Below are 15,273 nucleotides of genomic sequence, written 5' to 3' on the forward strand. Positions count from 1 at the left end.
CCCGGCGCGGTATTGCATTCAATTGGTTCAATGCGGCCAATGAAAGGTCACTTTCGCACCCCAGGATTCCATTATCCACATAGGATGTAAAGGCCCTCACAATCTGGGGTTCTTGTCCCTGGGGAGTCCCGTAATACCGCCTCGGTGTCGAAGTTGTTTATCATACCTGGCTATTTCCCATACACAGGGGCCTCTCTTCGGTACTCTCTCTAGTCTTCGTCTCTCAACTCCACACTTGCACCTGTTGACTTATCATAACCGACTCCTGCCTCGATTCATCATAGAAAGAACTCGTCCGTCAACAGTAACCTACTATTCCTCTCAATTCCTCTCGAGAATATGCATCAAAGTACTGTCGATACCAACGATATCAATGACCATGGAAAAAAGAGAGAAACCGACATGATCGAGGTTGAACAAGGTGAAGGCGATGTCCTGGGTCATATTATCCCGAAGCACCATCATGCGAGAGCTGTTGATGGAGACCAGCACTTTCATCGCCTTGGTTGGAAACGCTTGACGCTTGTATTGATTGTTCAGTCGGTTGCCTTGGGCAGTCTGAGTATCCCTTCGGCTTTCGCAACGCTGGGACTGGTTGCAGGTGTCATCCTGACAGTTTCATTTGGCGTCCTCGCTATCTACGCGAGCTATATCATTGGCTTGGTGAAGCTCAAATATCCTCACCTCCCTCACTATGTGGACTTTGGACGACTCTTAATGGGTGGTATCGGCGACAAAATCTTCGGCGTGGGCTTCGTTGCTTTGGTGACACTGACAGTCGGTTCGCACTGTCTGACTGGGAAGCTTGCCCTCGCCACGATTACGGGTAGTTCCGTATGCGCTCTCATATTCAGTGTTGTTTCAGCGGTGGCATTATTCGCATTTGCAATCCCACCTTCGTTTGCCGATATATCAATGTTCGGGTACGTCGATTTCGCCTCCATCATCGTAGCAATCGGGGTTACCATGATTGCAACCGGTGTTCAACAGACGTCATCAGCATCGGCATCAGCGTCTGCTTGGGCCAAACCTAACCTGACTCTAAGCGAGGCTTTTGTTTCCATCTCAAATATTGTGTTCGCCTACTCCTTCGCCCCCGCCCTGCCATCCTTTATGGATGAGATGCACACGCCGCGGGATTTTACCAAATCAATCTATGTCCTGGCTGTAACGCAGATTACTATCTATACACTGACGGGAGCAATCATATATGTGTTTGTTGGACAAGACGTCAAGTCCCCAGCATTATTGTCGGCGGGCCCTCTGTGCGCGAAAATTGCGTTTGGCCTTGCTCTGCCCGTCATCTTTATCTCCGGATCGATCAATACTACTGTCACTTGTCGCTTTATACATGGGAGAATCTATCAAGACTCTGTCGTTCGGTATGTAAATACCGTGAAAGGCTGGGTTTCCTGGCTGGTAGTTGTTGCGCTGGTCACTACCATCGCCTGGATCGTTGCAGAGGCCATTCCTTTCTTCTCCAGTCTGCTCGCTATCGTTGGGTGTCTTCTTACGTCCGGGTTTGCACTCTACCTTCCTCCGATCATGTGGTATGTTCTTCTAAGGGAAGGGCAATGGTTCGAAAAACATAATATTTGGCACGCAATTTCCAACTTGGTCTTGTTCATTGTTGGTATTGTTGTGCTTGGGTGCGGTCTTTATGCAAGTATCACTGGGATTGTGAGTTTTTTTTTTTTTTTTTTTTTTTTTTCCGACCATGGCTTTTCTTCTGTGCTTGTATTAACTTTGCAGATTTCCGAATTCCGAACAGGGTCCATAAACCGACCGTTCTCGTGCAATGCCGGCTAAAGAGATATACGGCATTGAGCCGAGGGCTTGGCATGTAAGGAGACACTTGGGCAAGCTCCCCATTGAAGGCGGTTACAGGTTAGCTGGGGGCTTGGAATTAGTCGCTAGAGCCGGAATTGGCCTTGGTACTTATTAATACAGCGTTCGTTGTCATAGCCATGATCGTAATATATTTTTCAGTACTTGTGAACAGCTTGCCTAGGATAGTGTCGGAGTTGTTGAACCGGAATCCTAGTGGTCACTTAAAGGTCGACAGGTAGTTAGGGTCGTTAGGGATTAATGCTTAGTGATCCAATTATTATTTGTATCTCTTCAATGGAGCTAAGACATGGCAGTTTAAAAGGTGGCATTTTATATGGAATGCGGGGAGGTCCGGTTGCCTCCCCGTAACGGTCCAATCAACCGGGATTTGCATCAATGAATGGGGTTTTCTCAATGGATGAGGTTTTCTCGTCGTGATTTTCTCCACCCTCCACATCCTTTCTCTGTGAACCAAGTCTATTACTTCAAACCATGCCGGCTATCCCAGGATGCTGGACCTGTCGTATCCGGCATCGAAAGTGCGACCTGGGAAACCCCTCCTGCAAAGAATGTACCGACCGCCACGTTCACTGCCATGGCTATGGGCGCAAGCCTGCGTGGATGGACGGTGGCTCCGAAGAACGCAAGGAACGATCACGCATCAAGGCTGCCATCAAGGAGAATTTCCGCCATGTCAAGAAGATGCAGAGCCGAAACCGGGGCGTGGGGGAGGAGTCTTGCACAATGTCCGAAACTCCGACAGACGAAACAAATGGAGCTGGCGATGAGGTTCTCGTGGGAAGATCACATAATAGTCAGATTATTACTCCGCCTCATCCTTCTCATTCGCCGTCTTGGCCTCACGACCCAGCCCAGGTGACACGACACCGTGCAAAAGACAGCCCGAGCCTTTTGCAGTCTAGCCCACAGCCCTCCGATATCAATGGTCTCGATGTCCAAGAGGCGTGTCTGTTGATGCATTACCTTGACCAAGTCTTTCCATGGCAATTTCCGTATCATGATTCGCGCTCGCGGCTGGGAAACAGGGGCTGGCTCTTTTCACTATTGATCAGACGAGGCCCTTTCTACCACGCTACTCTGAGTCTCTCATCACTCCACCAGAGTGGAATGCGTGGCACAGAGGAAGAATTTCAGCGCAAGCAAAAGGAATTGGATCACCATTCAAGGGCCCTTGGTGAGCTTTGCGCTCACATGGGTGGAAAAGGTGACAAATTGCGAGATGACGACGCTCAGTTGAGTGAGTTTTTGGCGTGTACCTTCATCTTGACCAGCTTTGAGGTGTGTGTTTATGGTTATATGGGCAGTGTTTGTTTCCTAAATCCTAATACACCTTCTAGGTCTATTGTGGCGCAGAGTGTGACTGGCTAATGCACCTGGATGCTGTCACCTCTGTCATAAATCTGCTCTCACCCGAGGCCATTTTCAACAGGCCGTCAAATCCTTATGACTCTGATATGAACTCTCCGGCGTACTCCCACTACACGAGAGGCGGAGTCAACGAGGGTCTTGAGTTTCTCGTGGTTACCTTTCTATGGTTGGATCTCTTTGCCTGTCTGTCAACGGGGAGAGTGCCAGGGCTTCCCTATCAACGCTGGCTTCAAATTCCAGGCTTGAATACAGCAGAGCTTATGGGTTGTCATAATTGGGTCATGACAGTCATCGGCGATTTAGCACACTTTGGGGCATGGAGGCAACAGCAGGAGAATGGCGGGTTATTAAGTATCCGGGAGCTCGCAAGCAGGGGTCAGGAGATTGAGTGGCGTTTAGAAACCGGCATCGAACGCCTTGACCTTGCAAGAGTAAGATCACTGCCCCAGAACAATCCTCCATTTCATCTCACGCTGCCGCGCTACTAACCTGGATATGAATCTAGGATTGTACGGAGGCAGAAGCGCTCACAAACTCGGTCACCCGCCTTTTCGCGCTTGCTTCGTTAGTTTTATTACACACTATCGTTTCGGGCCCACTGCCGGCCCTTCCAGAGATACAAAGTGCAGTCGCCAGAAGCATTATCGCACTGCAGAATAGGCCGAAAGCTCATTCCCTCACTGGATCCGTGTGGGCATTGTGTGTGATCGGCTGCATGGCACAGCCGCGTACTCGCCCCTTCTTCGAAACGTTGATGATGGACCTTTTGCGTCGCTCGGGAAGATGTGGCAACGGTGCGACGATTTTGAAAATCATGAGGAAATGCTGGGAAATGCAGGAGACTACCAGAGTGGATTGCAGAATCGCAATGTCCGAGATGGGGTTGCATGCGATTTTGATATAGGATGAGCCTCCTGCAGCCGATTTATGCCAGTGATCAGTAGTCAAGTCCCGCTTCCGGTTTCAAGGAATTTCAAGGAACGGACACCCTTTTCCGCGGCGCGCGCGATGAATGATTATAGGCCACACCTCGCGGTGTTCGATGTGCTTGAAGGTCAGTGATTATTTGTGTCTGTCTGTGTTGCTCCTGCGCAGTTCGATCACCAGTTGCAGATTGGGGGCGACTGAAAGCAACGTTCGGGGGGAAACTCGAGCCGGGGGTGCTCAAAAGCGAAAGTCGAGCCGAGCTACATGACTACCGGTAATGACCGGCAGCTCTGTGGGTGTGCACACGCCACACGAGCTAAATTCCATCTTATATAATCCTGCAATTGATCAGGGCCTACGTACTTCGCGTTGCAACGTGACGGCAGACCAACCGTACGTATATCTTTGCTAGTTTGGCAGAGTCTCCATGGGAGCTGAATCAGGAGGTAATAGTATTCTGGGCTGCAGCAGAAATTCATGCAGGAGCAGAAGGGTAAAGGCCTCCATGCTTGCCCTACGTACTACTTCCCCACTGTGTCAATCAATATTCCGTCAGCTGCTAAGCCTTCAAACCACGCTCAAAGAGCTCCGGAGTGGCCTTGTAGTCCCAACTATATTATGCTCCAGAGATTCCTCCCCCATCGGCGGGCCGAATCAAGATGCACTATCAGATCTTCCACCGCAAGAATTGTAAACCAGGGCTCTTCGAAAAGTTCGACGCTCTCTATCGACAGACCATGAGCGAAGGCATGGGCCTTGCACGTGGTGTCCAGAAAAACATGCAACGCGGCCTGTTCATCAACGGGCAGATGCATCCTCGCTTGGAGAGTGCAGTCCTCCACATGCAATCCGGGGCGCGTGAGGTTCTTGTGGAGCATGCACAGCAGGAAAATGCCGCTGGACGGCAGGTCCGCGGGGTGTTTAGAAGCCGAGTACGGATGCAGTAAGAATGATGAGGCGTTATGCTCGGGGCTTGCGTGTGCGCCTGCTCAGGCTGCTGCTGTTGCGTGGCGATTGATGATTTCCTTTGCATATTACGTGTTTTCTCTTTTGTTCACTCCCAAATTGTAGCCTTTGAGCGTAAGTAACCCTCGGACTTGCGTGCTAAATGGTCATGGTGCCTGTTCCCTGTGGTAGGAATGTATTGAAAGCGGTTGGTATGCTCTCCTAATATAAGCCACCAACTAAATGGCCAGCCATTCAATATTGTACATATAAATTAACGTTTATCCAACTTAAATTCCTTAACTGCCAGCAACTACCTGGTAACCCAGCATTTACCTCTCAGGCGCAATATTCGTGTCTGTGTTATCCAATCTTCCTTGGCTACCATCGCTCTCTCCCAGTCGCGAAAACCCATTGATCGTGCGCTTCAGTGGAATATCTCCCGGTACCTCGCCCGGCTTCCCTGATCGCTTAAATCTATCCCGCTTCCTCTTCGTGAGTCTTTGAGGAAGTATTCGTGCCACCACCGGCCATACCGGTGGAAGGCAGGCAGCAATAATTATAATGGCGCTTTCCAGGACACACCATATTCCCAGATTGACCGAGACCCCTGTGTAGGATATGTGGTCAGTCAAGCCTAGTTCACACTCGGGAGACATATAGGGGACGTCTGTACAAGTTGGGTCGCCTAGAATTTCCTCTCGGAAGAAAATCGCCATGCGGAGGATGCTTGCTACGACTCCGCTGTATCAAGTACCATGATTAGCGAAGCTATGAAGCTTTCCTAGGTTGATGAGGGTGCTTACAGCCCTCCGAGAAGGAACACTCCTGTGAGCGCAACCTTCTGCATCATTGGTGTTTGCAGTCTCCAAACAAATGGAAGCGGCATTATCAGTATAACAGCGTCGGTTAAGATTTGCGGAAGGGAGACGTATCGGAAAAAAGCAGTCTGGTCGAAGCACGTCCCTCCCTTTATGCTTTTATCCCAAGCGAATCGCACAGGCGAACATTGCAAGATGGCCGAGAAGAAGACTCCGATGCCGGTGCCTATCACGATGAACGATATGGCATATGACAGGACACGAAATTTGGGAGTGCTGAAGATCCTGTTGTAGAAAAGGAGGATTGAGATTTTTGCTGGGGTCACAATGAAGGGATAATTCAGGACCTGGCAGGCGAAGAGACCCTGACCCCTGGTCAGCATGATGTCTGGCGATTGGCAGCTGCATAGTAATATGGGAATGTCACCTTCTGCAGGGAGACAAGCTTCTCGGGTGCCGTTTTCTGAATGTAGTTATAATGGTATCCGAGTCCTGCGACCTTGAGTACTTGTACCGTCAGTGGAGCCAATATTAAGTCGCGGTAGGGCCCCGTACACACTATAAACAGGACCGACTGTCCAAGGCTTCCGATCTTCGAGAACGAAGCTGTCAGAAAGCAATCCATCCAACAAGACGGGGCTCCTACCACGGCTGGAATCATTAAATAGTCGTCCGCCGTGCAGGGAATTTCTTGAACATGTCTGGTATAGAACCGGCCAGCCACAAGCGCCATCTGGATGGGCATAATGGCAATGGACACTCCCATCAAAGAATCACCACAATAAGACGAGTCCATTTTTGCTGTCCCGGCATACGTTTATCTGCGTTGGCTGTGGGTAGCTATTAAGTAAACAGCGGTGACACCGGTTAATTGCTTCAATTTCGGTTCCAACGTGCTGGGTCTCGGTGGTAGCATTGTGATAAGAGACTACTGGAGTCCGGACCGGTCGATGCAGCGCCCTCGCCCAACTTGCAGGGAATATTAACCGCTTATGAGGTATAGTGCTCTTAGCAATTGCAGATGAAACAGTCTAATCTCTTGGTGTCTGCCATAAATTCTTTGTTCTTTTCCCGCCCATGTGCCCCTCGCACTTTCATTTTCATTTCTGATCCTTGTCTTCGCCTCGAAATGACAATGTCTGGTGCATCTTTGTGCAGTGACATTACGTGTCTCGCAGAGACTGTGAAGTCGAGAAATGGATTCATTGATGACGCCGCCCGAATCAAAGCCCTAAAGGCGGCCAAAAGCCTGGTAGCGGAACTGTCCTCTCCTATCGAAACGGCCATCCAGGATGTATCACTCGTATGAATCTCCTATATAGCATCGTGACAGGACGATGATGCTAACGTGGTCTCTCTTGCAGGACCTCGTCCTGCCTATGGCCCTTCGCATGGGCGTCCAACTGGGGGTTTTCACCACAATCAACGGCCACGAGGTCGAGGGAACCACCACCCAAGAGATTGCAGAAAAAGCCGGTGCTAGTCCGATTGTCGTCGGTATGCTCCCTGTCCCCATCCTTGATAGAATATGGTATAATTATTTCCCTGCTCAGGCCAAGTGTTGAAAGTTCTCTCTGCCGCAAACTACGTTCGTGAAGTTGGAGTACAGCTATACAAGCCCTCTGCCCTCACCACTGTCATGGCAGATCCGATCATGGAGGCTACCACCAGAGCAACGTAAGAAACCATTCAACCGTACTTGAGACAATTCTAATAATTCTAGCTTCGACATCGGCCAACCGTGCGTGACATACGGGCCCGAATTCTTTCGCCGAAACGGCAACCAGTTCCCAAGCTCTGTAGAAGATACTCCATTCCAGCTAGCGAAGAAAACCAATCTAAGCTACTGGGACTGGCTGGGCGAAAACCCATCATTGGCGGTGGATTTCCAGCAGTTCATGACTATCAGACAGCAGAAGACGCCTTGCTGGGTTGACTGGTTCAATATTAACGGTATCATCCTCGATGGCTTCAAGAACGGTGATCAAGAGAGTGTCTTGCTCGTTGACGTCGGCGGGGGCGAGGGACACTATACGAAGGCCTTCAACTACAAGTTCCCAGATGCTGGTCGGTGCGTTCTGCAAGACCTACCCCATGTTATCTCAAGTATATCGAATCCGCCAGATGCCACCCAGTTGATGGCCCATGATATCTTTGAACCCCAACCGATAAAAGGCGCCAGAGTATACTATCTCCATTGGATCCTACATGATTGGTCTGATACACAGGCACGCAAAATCCTCACGCATATTGTCGACGCCATGGAGCCGGGGTACTCGCGGCTGGTGATTAACGAGAACATCATCCCAGATAGAGACTGTGACTATAATGTAGCTTGTCTGAGTATGCTGATGATGGTTAAGGTTGGCGCCTTGGAAGGAACGGAGCTGCAGTGGCGCGAGCTGCTCAATTCAGTGGAACTGACGGATATCTCGTTCTATCAACCCCCGGGGGGTTCGGGGGAGGGTGAGGGCGTTATTGTTGCTGTGAAATCTTGATCTCTAGAGTCGCTATTACTGATTTAGTTCGGTCTCTCGCCTTCAATATATTTCATATCATCAAGACAGTAGAACACGCCAAGGCTAGCAATATGTCAGATGGACACTGCCTATACCGAAGCCAATACCTACTCCGACGACGATCATCCAGCGGTGTGCCCTGGAACCGATAGTATCCGGCCTTTAGCTACCTCCTAATCTGCGATCGTCATGCCAAAAATTGCCTCCAGCTATTGGTGTCGTTTTTTGTTGGTGACGGTCCACTTTCATCGGCTTAGTTTCTACGGCACCGACTCGGGCTTCACGGCACGCCCTGGGCCTGTTCCAAGCCATATTTAAATATAACCATCATAGTTCCGGCCCTGTTTAGCTGGAATAGAAAAGGATACCCACAGGCGTACCGTGCTGATTATCTTGGCGCGGTCCGCACGGTGGATCGTTAACCTTCCAGGTCGGCATACAAAGTCACTCAATAGTCTGAACATAGTCAAGCAGAGATATAAATTCCCTACAATTGTCCACAGCAACATGAGCTACGTTAACAAGAACGAAGAATAAACCAAGCCTCTCTCTAAAGTCAAGTATACACTTCGGTATTATCTTGCAATACCTCCAATATGCGTTTTCTCGTCATTGTCACCGCGCTCGTCGGAGCCGCCTGCGTTCAAGCCAAGGTTCGATTGTCCAATTTGATAGTAATCCATAGGCTAATCTGGCCTAGATTCCCTCCGGCCAACCCTGCAAGCAAGATGGGAGCATGGGAGTTTGCGCATCGGGACTTTGTGTGGTAGGTTGGGTCGACGAACCCTTTGAGTTGATCTGTATCAAATGCTAATTGACATTGTATTTAGCAAACTCCAAGCCAGGCCCAGGGAAAGTGCAAGTGATTGCCTGACCAGCTACTTAGTGTTGAGTACATATTTTTAGTCCTTTGCGAAGTGTGAACATTTGTTGTCTTCGCTGGGTAGGAAGAAGACTGTATTGGAAATTCTAGTTCTGGCCTTTGTTACTCTGCTTGGCCATATCATTCGTTATATAGAACCAATACAGGTTGTATTTCATTATTTGTGTAATTCTATGTGTGCCTGATGTGAGTATCGGTTAGCCGCGCCCTACCAGGTACGTGTTTGGCGTAGGGATAAATCACGGTTTTTACATTAGAAAGATCTACAATATACCAAGACACTAATTATCTTTGCTCCATTATAAAATGAAGTCCTGCCGTGCATTTGTGGGCTCAACTTGGTACCGGCCGGGTTAGACTATCCCATCTAAAAATAGCCGGCATAGAGCTGCCTTTTATAAACACACCCTCTCATTTTCCCTTGATCGAACACTCTCCTTTCAACTGTCCATTGGTTTGTCAATAATTAGATTCTTAATACGTCTTCCATTCTTTCCATCCAGTCAATCAACCACCACACACCACCATTCAACCTCTACGATCCTGTTGCATCCAAAATGCCCTCCGCCACGACAACAGCAACCTCGACCTGCACCGGCGCAGCAATGTACGAACTCCCAATAAAGGACGCAGCATGCGGCACTCCGAACAACAAAGACAAAGACTACGAATCACTCTTCTCAAGCTGCGCCGCCCCCGCCGCCGTCCGAACCTACCATAACGACTGCGCCCTCTTTGCGCCGGCATTGGACCAGTCCATCCAGAGCCTTACGAATTGTCTGTATGATGGGGGTGTGGAATGGGAGGACGTTTGGTGCACGGGGAACACCAATGCCTCTGCAACTGGGACGGCGTATCCTACTTCTACTGCCACTGCTACATCGAAGGGGGCCTCGAGCTCTACTTCTACTTCTACTTCTAAGGAGGCGAAGGAGACGGATGCGGATACGAATGGGGCAGCATCTAGTCGTGCGTGGCGTTCTGGGGCTGTTGTTTGGGGCTTATTAGGGCTTCAGGCTGTTGGTGCTGGGATAGTGGTGTTTTGTCGGTGACTGCCATTTCCGTCTATTCATTTGTATTCTATAACTTGGACCATACTTAAAATGCTGCGGAGGCTTCTGGTACGGCGCAGAGACGATGAAGTGGCGCGAGTCTCTGCCTGGGTTTTTCTTGTAACATTATATCGCGGGGGAAATTTATTAGTTGCCTAGTGGTCAACCACACTGAGGCAGAGGATAACTGAATTGAGAATAAAAGTCCAGTTTCTCCTGGAGTTGAAGGTACTCGGGCAATGACTGCCTCGTGTCCGTTTTCGTATAACTCCATATCGGATTCCCGATCTGCAGTGTTGGCTCATCAGACTCGCTTTCCTCTGATGAGTACGTTCCCATACCATCGCGATTTCATTCGACAGCACCAGCGCAATCCAACTGCTCCTTCCGCTCCAAGAAAGACTTCCAAATACAGAAAGTTGAGAGGTTAGGCAGCAATTGGGAAGCGCGATACCAAGCGTCTTCCCTGGAGTGGCCTCGGAACGGTGATCCGTGTCCATTCGGGTCGTTGTGGGGGGCCTAAGAGCATCAAGGACTCGCTTGTTGCTTGCTATTTGATTTACTATTGAGGTGATATCTGGGTCGGAAGCTGCACGGGATGTCACTCTGCCTCCTCCAACTGTCACTTGCCGGTAGTTATTGTTTACCGGAGGCCTTCAATATTTCACGAAGAGACATGTCTAAAGTTCTTTTCTTTCGAAACTTTCAAAAGTGTGCTTACATCGTCACGTGGTCTCCTGGGAAGGCTTGTTCGTCTTACGCGGCCCCCGCGTTTTCCCATTTATCTGGCCTTGATTCCGCAGCTGGACTTGGATATACCTTCCACATACTTGGCACTGACTCGCTCGTGGCCGTTGTAGTGTGACAACATGCAAAACATTGATTTCCAAGGTGACTCGTCCAAAGTCATCTTCTAGCCTGTTTCCTGACATCCTCCAGATTACCTCGCATGGAAAGCCCTCGCGTTCGAGTGGGCAGACAGCATTGACAAAAAGGCAATGACTCCTTTTACTACTTACCGTGGACGACCATAGCACTAACCAGACGCAGGACTGGGACCGCCTGCGAAACATTCTAACGCCCAACCTCATGGTATCATTGATATACTGTAGAGACATATCATATCGGAAAAGCTAATCTCTCCAAAGGTCGACTACAGCATGACCGGACAGCCCTGCATCCCGGAGATGGAGTCAGACGCATTCATCTCGATGATGAACTCCCCGGACCTTATCGGTGACCCGCTCGTCCACACCCAGCACCTCCTCGGTGCTGTCTCGTACGAGTATATTTCTGAAAACCAGACTACGGCCATTCACCAAATTCGCGCTGCGCACCAGCGCTACTCCGACGATACTCTTGCGACTGTTGCTCACCGGAGCCATTGCTATGGGAGGATACAACACTGGTATAAGAGAGTTGGAGGGACTTGGAAGCTTGCTGGACTGCGCCCGGAAATGTACTGGACTGAGCATGACCTTTCCAAGATTTTTCCGCGACGGAGTGTAGCATCGCGACTGTGATGCATAAGGTCGGTGTCCTGAGTTCTACGCTAGAATATCACAAAGCCATTTCCACAAGGCCATTTCTGCATGTTATCCTCCATTCTGCTTGCCGTATTGTATCTTCCTATAATTATAGATCGGATTCGATGTGCGTCTGATCCATCCAACGCAGGTCGGATTTAGCGTGCGTCTGATCTCTCTAATATTAATCTACTCCGGTCACATCTCGCATGATGTGCGAGAGTAATAGGGCTCATGCCTGATATTAGAGGTATTCAGATTCTACCCGGTGTGGTATTTGTTTCATGTTTCGGTGCTAATTTATTACTACGTTTATTTAATGTTTTATTGAACGACCACTCTAGGTCTCTGATTGTTATTGAGAATCAAATCTGTGCTTTGATCTGTTCAATGGGTTGTTCCTGTTTATCTTCAGTAAAATACAAACAATGATTAAAATCAATGGCCAAAGACGGTGTGAACCTCGGGGCATCTACTACGTATTATGTGCAGGGTCCTCCCCCGGTTCTTTGGATCCACAAGCTGACCAAGTTAGCAGTGCGGGGACTTGGCGAACCGGATATCACTCCGAAGACCGTTACCATTGGTGTTGCCTCTGGAGACATCACCGTTGCCGAAGCTCAGAGTCATTGTCAAGAGGAGCGGAACCTGTATATATATATTTCCGCGCCTAATTGCGTCATATGGACTAGGCATATATAACCTGCAAGAACCGTCCAGTTCATCATTTTAACACTTGTTGGCATATAAGGTAATACAAAATGACACCTCAGGTCTCAGGACATGAGTTCCACTTCAAGCTCTCCAGATCTCACCTGTATATGATGTCGCGATGAAGCTCAAAATCTGATTCATAGAAAAGCGCCCGATTGGCTCGTCTGCTGCGGGCCACTCGGGTAAGCGGCAAACAGCCCCACTTTCTCGGAGATAACGCCGGATTTATGCAGCTTATACTCGACGATCTGCTTAGAAATTCGACGAACTCACTAACTCACGAACTAATAATTATCTGGATTCTTTCTCAGCTCTTCTCTGATGTCTTCACCACCACCAAGCAGAGTCGAGGTGTAATGACTGCAATCTCGCGCGTGCTGTCCTACGCGGTCAACAAGCCCTACCGAACCCGCGACCTTCGCGACGAGCACTCGCCCTATTTAAACGCAGATGGATACATCGACTTCGCCCCGGGGGACATCGAGAACCCCCGCAACTGGTCGCTGCCTCGCCGCGTCGCCATCACCATCACCGCCATCCTGCTCGTCGTGAACGCGACTTTTGCCTCCAGCTCGCCCAGCGGCTGCTTTGGCTCCATCTCCGAACACTTCGGGGTATCGACCGAGGTCGCGGGCCTGACAATCACTTTGTTCCTGCTGGGATACTGTGCGGGCCCTCTGATCTTCGCCCCGCTAAGCGAGTTCTACGGCCGTCGCTGGATCTTCTATATCACCTTCTCTCTGTATCTCGCCTTCAACTTCCTATGCGCTTTCGCTCCTAACCTCGGCGCTTTGCTCGTCGGACGGTTCCTAACTGGAACCTTCGTCTCGGCACCCTTGAGTAATTCTCCAGGCGTCCTCGCAGACCTATGGGATCCCTTACAACGCGCCAACGCCATGGCCGGCTTCTCAGCAATGGTCTACGTCGGACCCGCCCTGGGCCCCGTAATCGCCGGCTTCCTCGAGCTCGAAAAGGACTGGCGCTGGAGTTTCTATGTCCTCCTCTGGCTCGGCGGCGCAACCGCCATCCTCATGCTCACCATCCCAGAGACATTCGCGCCCATAGTCCTCTGCAACAAAGCAAAACGCGTCCGTAAAGCCAAGATCCCGGGGTACGAGAATGTCAAAGCTCAAGCTGAAGATAGTGATCGGACACTGGTGGGGATATACAAGGTCGCACTCACCCGCCCGTGGATTATCCTCTTTGACCCGATCTCGCTCCTCTGTGCGATTTATATGGCTGTGGTTTATACCCTGCTCTATATGCTTTTCAGCATTTATCCGATTGTATTCCAGCAGCGGCGCGGGTGGAATTCCGGCGTGGGCGAGTTGCCTTTGATTGGCACCGTCGTGGGCGCTCTCATCGGTGGTTTGATTGTGTTGGTGGATACTCGTATTCGACAGCGCAGGATCGAACGCGGCGAGAAGAAGATGGAGGATACGGTTCCCGAGGACAGACTTACGCTTGCCATGATTGGCGGTGTTGGGTTTCCGGCTACCATGTTTTGGTTTGCGTGGTCTGCTGAATATAAGTGAGTTTCCCTCGACCTATTATAAACATGAGAGCCAAAAATGCTGATAGTGTGGTAGCTATGTTCACTGGATCGTTCCCACCCTCGCCGGATGCTTCCTCTCAAGCTGCCTCCTGCTAATCTTCGTCTCATACCTAAACTATCTCGTCGATTGTTATCTAATGTACGCTGCCTCCGCAATCGCAGCAAACACCATCGCCCGATCCGCGTGCGGAGCCGCCGCGCCGCTCTTCACTAATCAGATGTTCACCGCAATGGGAATTGGTGGTGGAGGAAGTCTCATCGGTGGTGTTGCGACTGTGCTTGGTATCATCCCGTTCCTATTCTACAAGTATGGAAAGCAGATTAGGGTCCGGAGTAAGTTTGCGCCGGCGCTGGATGTGAAAAAGAATCGGACTGCGGATGAGGAGGCGGGTGCTGTTTCTGGGGGTATTCAGGGTGAAGGCCAGCGACATAGTATGTCGGGGTCTACTGAGAGTCAAAGTACTGAGTCGACGTCGACTGTTAATGACACAGGGCACGAAGAAGAAGGCCAAAATGCGGTGACTGAGGGGACTAACATGGAGGGTGATGGAACCACCAAGGAAGGTAACCGCTGAATATTACAGCGAAAATGTTATAGAGGCGCTTAGCTTAAATAGATGGATAGATGCAAATATAGACAACGGATATAAATTGACAGGCAGTGGTAAGCTGATTTGACCAGCAATTACGTATTATTTCTAGGTGCCTTGGTATTTTAGACTCTACATTTGGGGATCCAGTCCAGCTGCAGCTGGATTATGAGGCCCTTGGTCTGCTAGCCACATCCTCTTCCACAACATATCTTCCGTGGAAATTCCGCGTTGTTCCAATCAATAGCTGGTATTCAAGTATTTTATATTACTCCAAATAATATATTTGGTTAGGAAACCAGCTTAGCTATAAGTAACAGAAGCTGTTCCTAGATTTCTATACTGCCTACTGAGAAACTCTATTGTTTTAATAATTGAGTAGTTTTTATTGCCGAGGTCCCAGAATAAGCCGCAAGGAATATATCTATAAAGATATTAAAGTACCCAACTGATCAAGGAACACCTGCGGAAAAGCCACCTGGTCAACCTGCGCCGTCGCAATGGCATTCCACGCGATATTCA

At 49.7% G+C, this 15,273-nt stretch overlaps 8 protein-coding genes across 8 annotated transcripts; 7 read left to right on the forward strand and 1 right to left on the reverse strand.

Annotated features, from left to right (window-relative positions):
• Positions 1-63: 63 nt before the first annotated feature.
• On the forward strand, positions 64-2,066 carry ASPSYDRAFT_1163065 (uncharacterized protein). The gene is made up of 2 exons (XM_040840123.1): positions 64-1,680; positions 1,753-2,066. Exons 1-2 carry the CDS (start codon positions 340-342, stop codon positions 1,807-1,809), a joined length of 1,398 nt encoding a protein of 465 aa, XP_040697581.1. The 5' UTR covers positions 64-339; the 3' UTR covers positions 1,810-2,066.
• A 256-nt stretch (positions 2,067-2,322) lies between these two features.
• Positions 2,323-4,123, forward strand: ASPSYDRAFT_161443 (Zn(II)2Cys6 transcription factor; the record flags this gene model as incomplete). Its single annotated transcript, XM_040842992.1, has 3 exons — positions 2,323-3,129; positions 3,189-3,650; positions 3,725-4,123. The coding sequence occupies 3 exons, from the start codon at positions 2,323-2,325 to the stop codon at positions 4,121-4,123; spliced, it is 1,668 nt and encodes a 555-aa protein (XP_040697582.1).
• Positions 4,124-5,423: 1,300 nt separating this feature from the next.
• ASPSYDRAFT_161611 (uncharacterized protein) lies at positions 5,424-6,708 on the reverse strand (the record flags this gene model as incomplete). The annotated part of the gene is made up of 6 exons (XM_040843009.1): positions 5,424-5,701; positions 5,768-5,835; positions 5,898-6,277; positions 6,340-6,419; positions 6,468-6,504; positions 6,559-6,708. 6 exons carry the CDS (start codon positions 6,706-6,708, stop codon positions 5,424-5,426), a joined length of 993 nt encoding a protein of 330 aa, XP_040697583.1.
• A 297-nt stretch (positions 6,709-7,005) lies between these two features.
• On the forward strand, positions 7,006-8,531 carry ASPSYDRAFT_186855 (uncharacterized protein). The gene is made up of 4 exons (XM_040843584.1): positions 7,006-7,215; positions 7,277-7,409; positions 7,466-7,589; positions 7,636-8,531. Exons 1-4 carry the CDS (start codon positions 7,042-7,044, stop codon positions 8,408-8,410), a joined length of 1,206 nt encoding a protein of 401 aa, XP_040697584.1. The 5' UTR covers positions 7,006-7,041; the 3' UTR covers positions 8,411-8,531.
• A 1,215-nt stretch (positions 8,532-9,746) lies between these two features.
• Positions 9,747-10,566, forward strand: ASPSYDRAFT_50532 (uncharacterized protein). The gene has a single exon (XM_040848099.1). It carries the CDS (start codon positions 9,872-9,874, stop codon positions 10,364-10,366), a length of 495 nt encoding a protein of 164 aa, XP_040697585.1. The 5' UTR covers positions 9,747-9,871; the 3' UTR covers positions 10,367-10,566.
• Positions 10,567-11,311: 745 nt separating this feature from the next.
• Positions 11,312-11,951, forward strand: ASPSYDRAFT_50534 (uncharacterized protein). Its single transcript, XM_040848100.1, has 2 exons — positions 11,312-11,361; positions 11,417-11,951. The coding sequence occupies exon 2, from the start codon at positions 11,527-11,529 to the stop codon at positions 11,887-11,889; it is 363 nt and encodes a 120-aa protein (XP_040697586.1). The 5' UTR covers positions 11,312-11,361; positions 11,417-11,526; the 3' UTR covers positions 11,890-11,951.
• ASPSYDRAFT_50536 (uncharacterized protein) lies at positions 11,842-12,390 on the forward strand. Its single transcript, XM_040848101.1, has 2 exons — positions 11,842-11,897; positions 12,044-12,390. The coding sequence occupies exon 2, from the start codon at positions 12,127-12,129 to the stop codon at positions 12,322-12,324; it is 198 nt and encodes a 65-aa protein (XP_040697587.1). The 5' UTR covers positions 11,842-11,897; positions 12,044-12,126; the 3' UTR covers positions 12,325-12,390.
• A 572-nt stretch (positions 12,391-12,962) lies between these two features.
• Positions 12,963-14,736, forward strand: ASPSYDRAFT_94279 (MFS transporter; the record flags this gene model as incomplete). The annotated part of the gene is made up of 3 exons (XM_040852952.1): positions 12,963-14,137; positions 14,196-14,593; positions 14,654-14,736. The coding sequence occupies 3 exons, from the start codon at positions 12,963-12,965 to the stop codon at positions 14,734-14,736; spliced, it is 1,656 nt and encodes a 551-aa protein (XP_040697588.1).
• Positions 14,737-15,273: the final 537 nt, after the last annotated feature.

This window comes from Aspergillus sydowii (assembly GCF_001890705.1).
Source record: "Aspergillus sydowii CBS 593.65 unplaced genomic scaffold ASPSYscaffold_15, whole genome shotgun sequence".
Lineage (NCBI taxonomy): Eukaryota > Fungi > Ascomycota > Eurotiomycetes > Eurotiales > Aspergillaceae > Aspergillus > Aspergillus sydowii.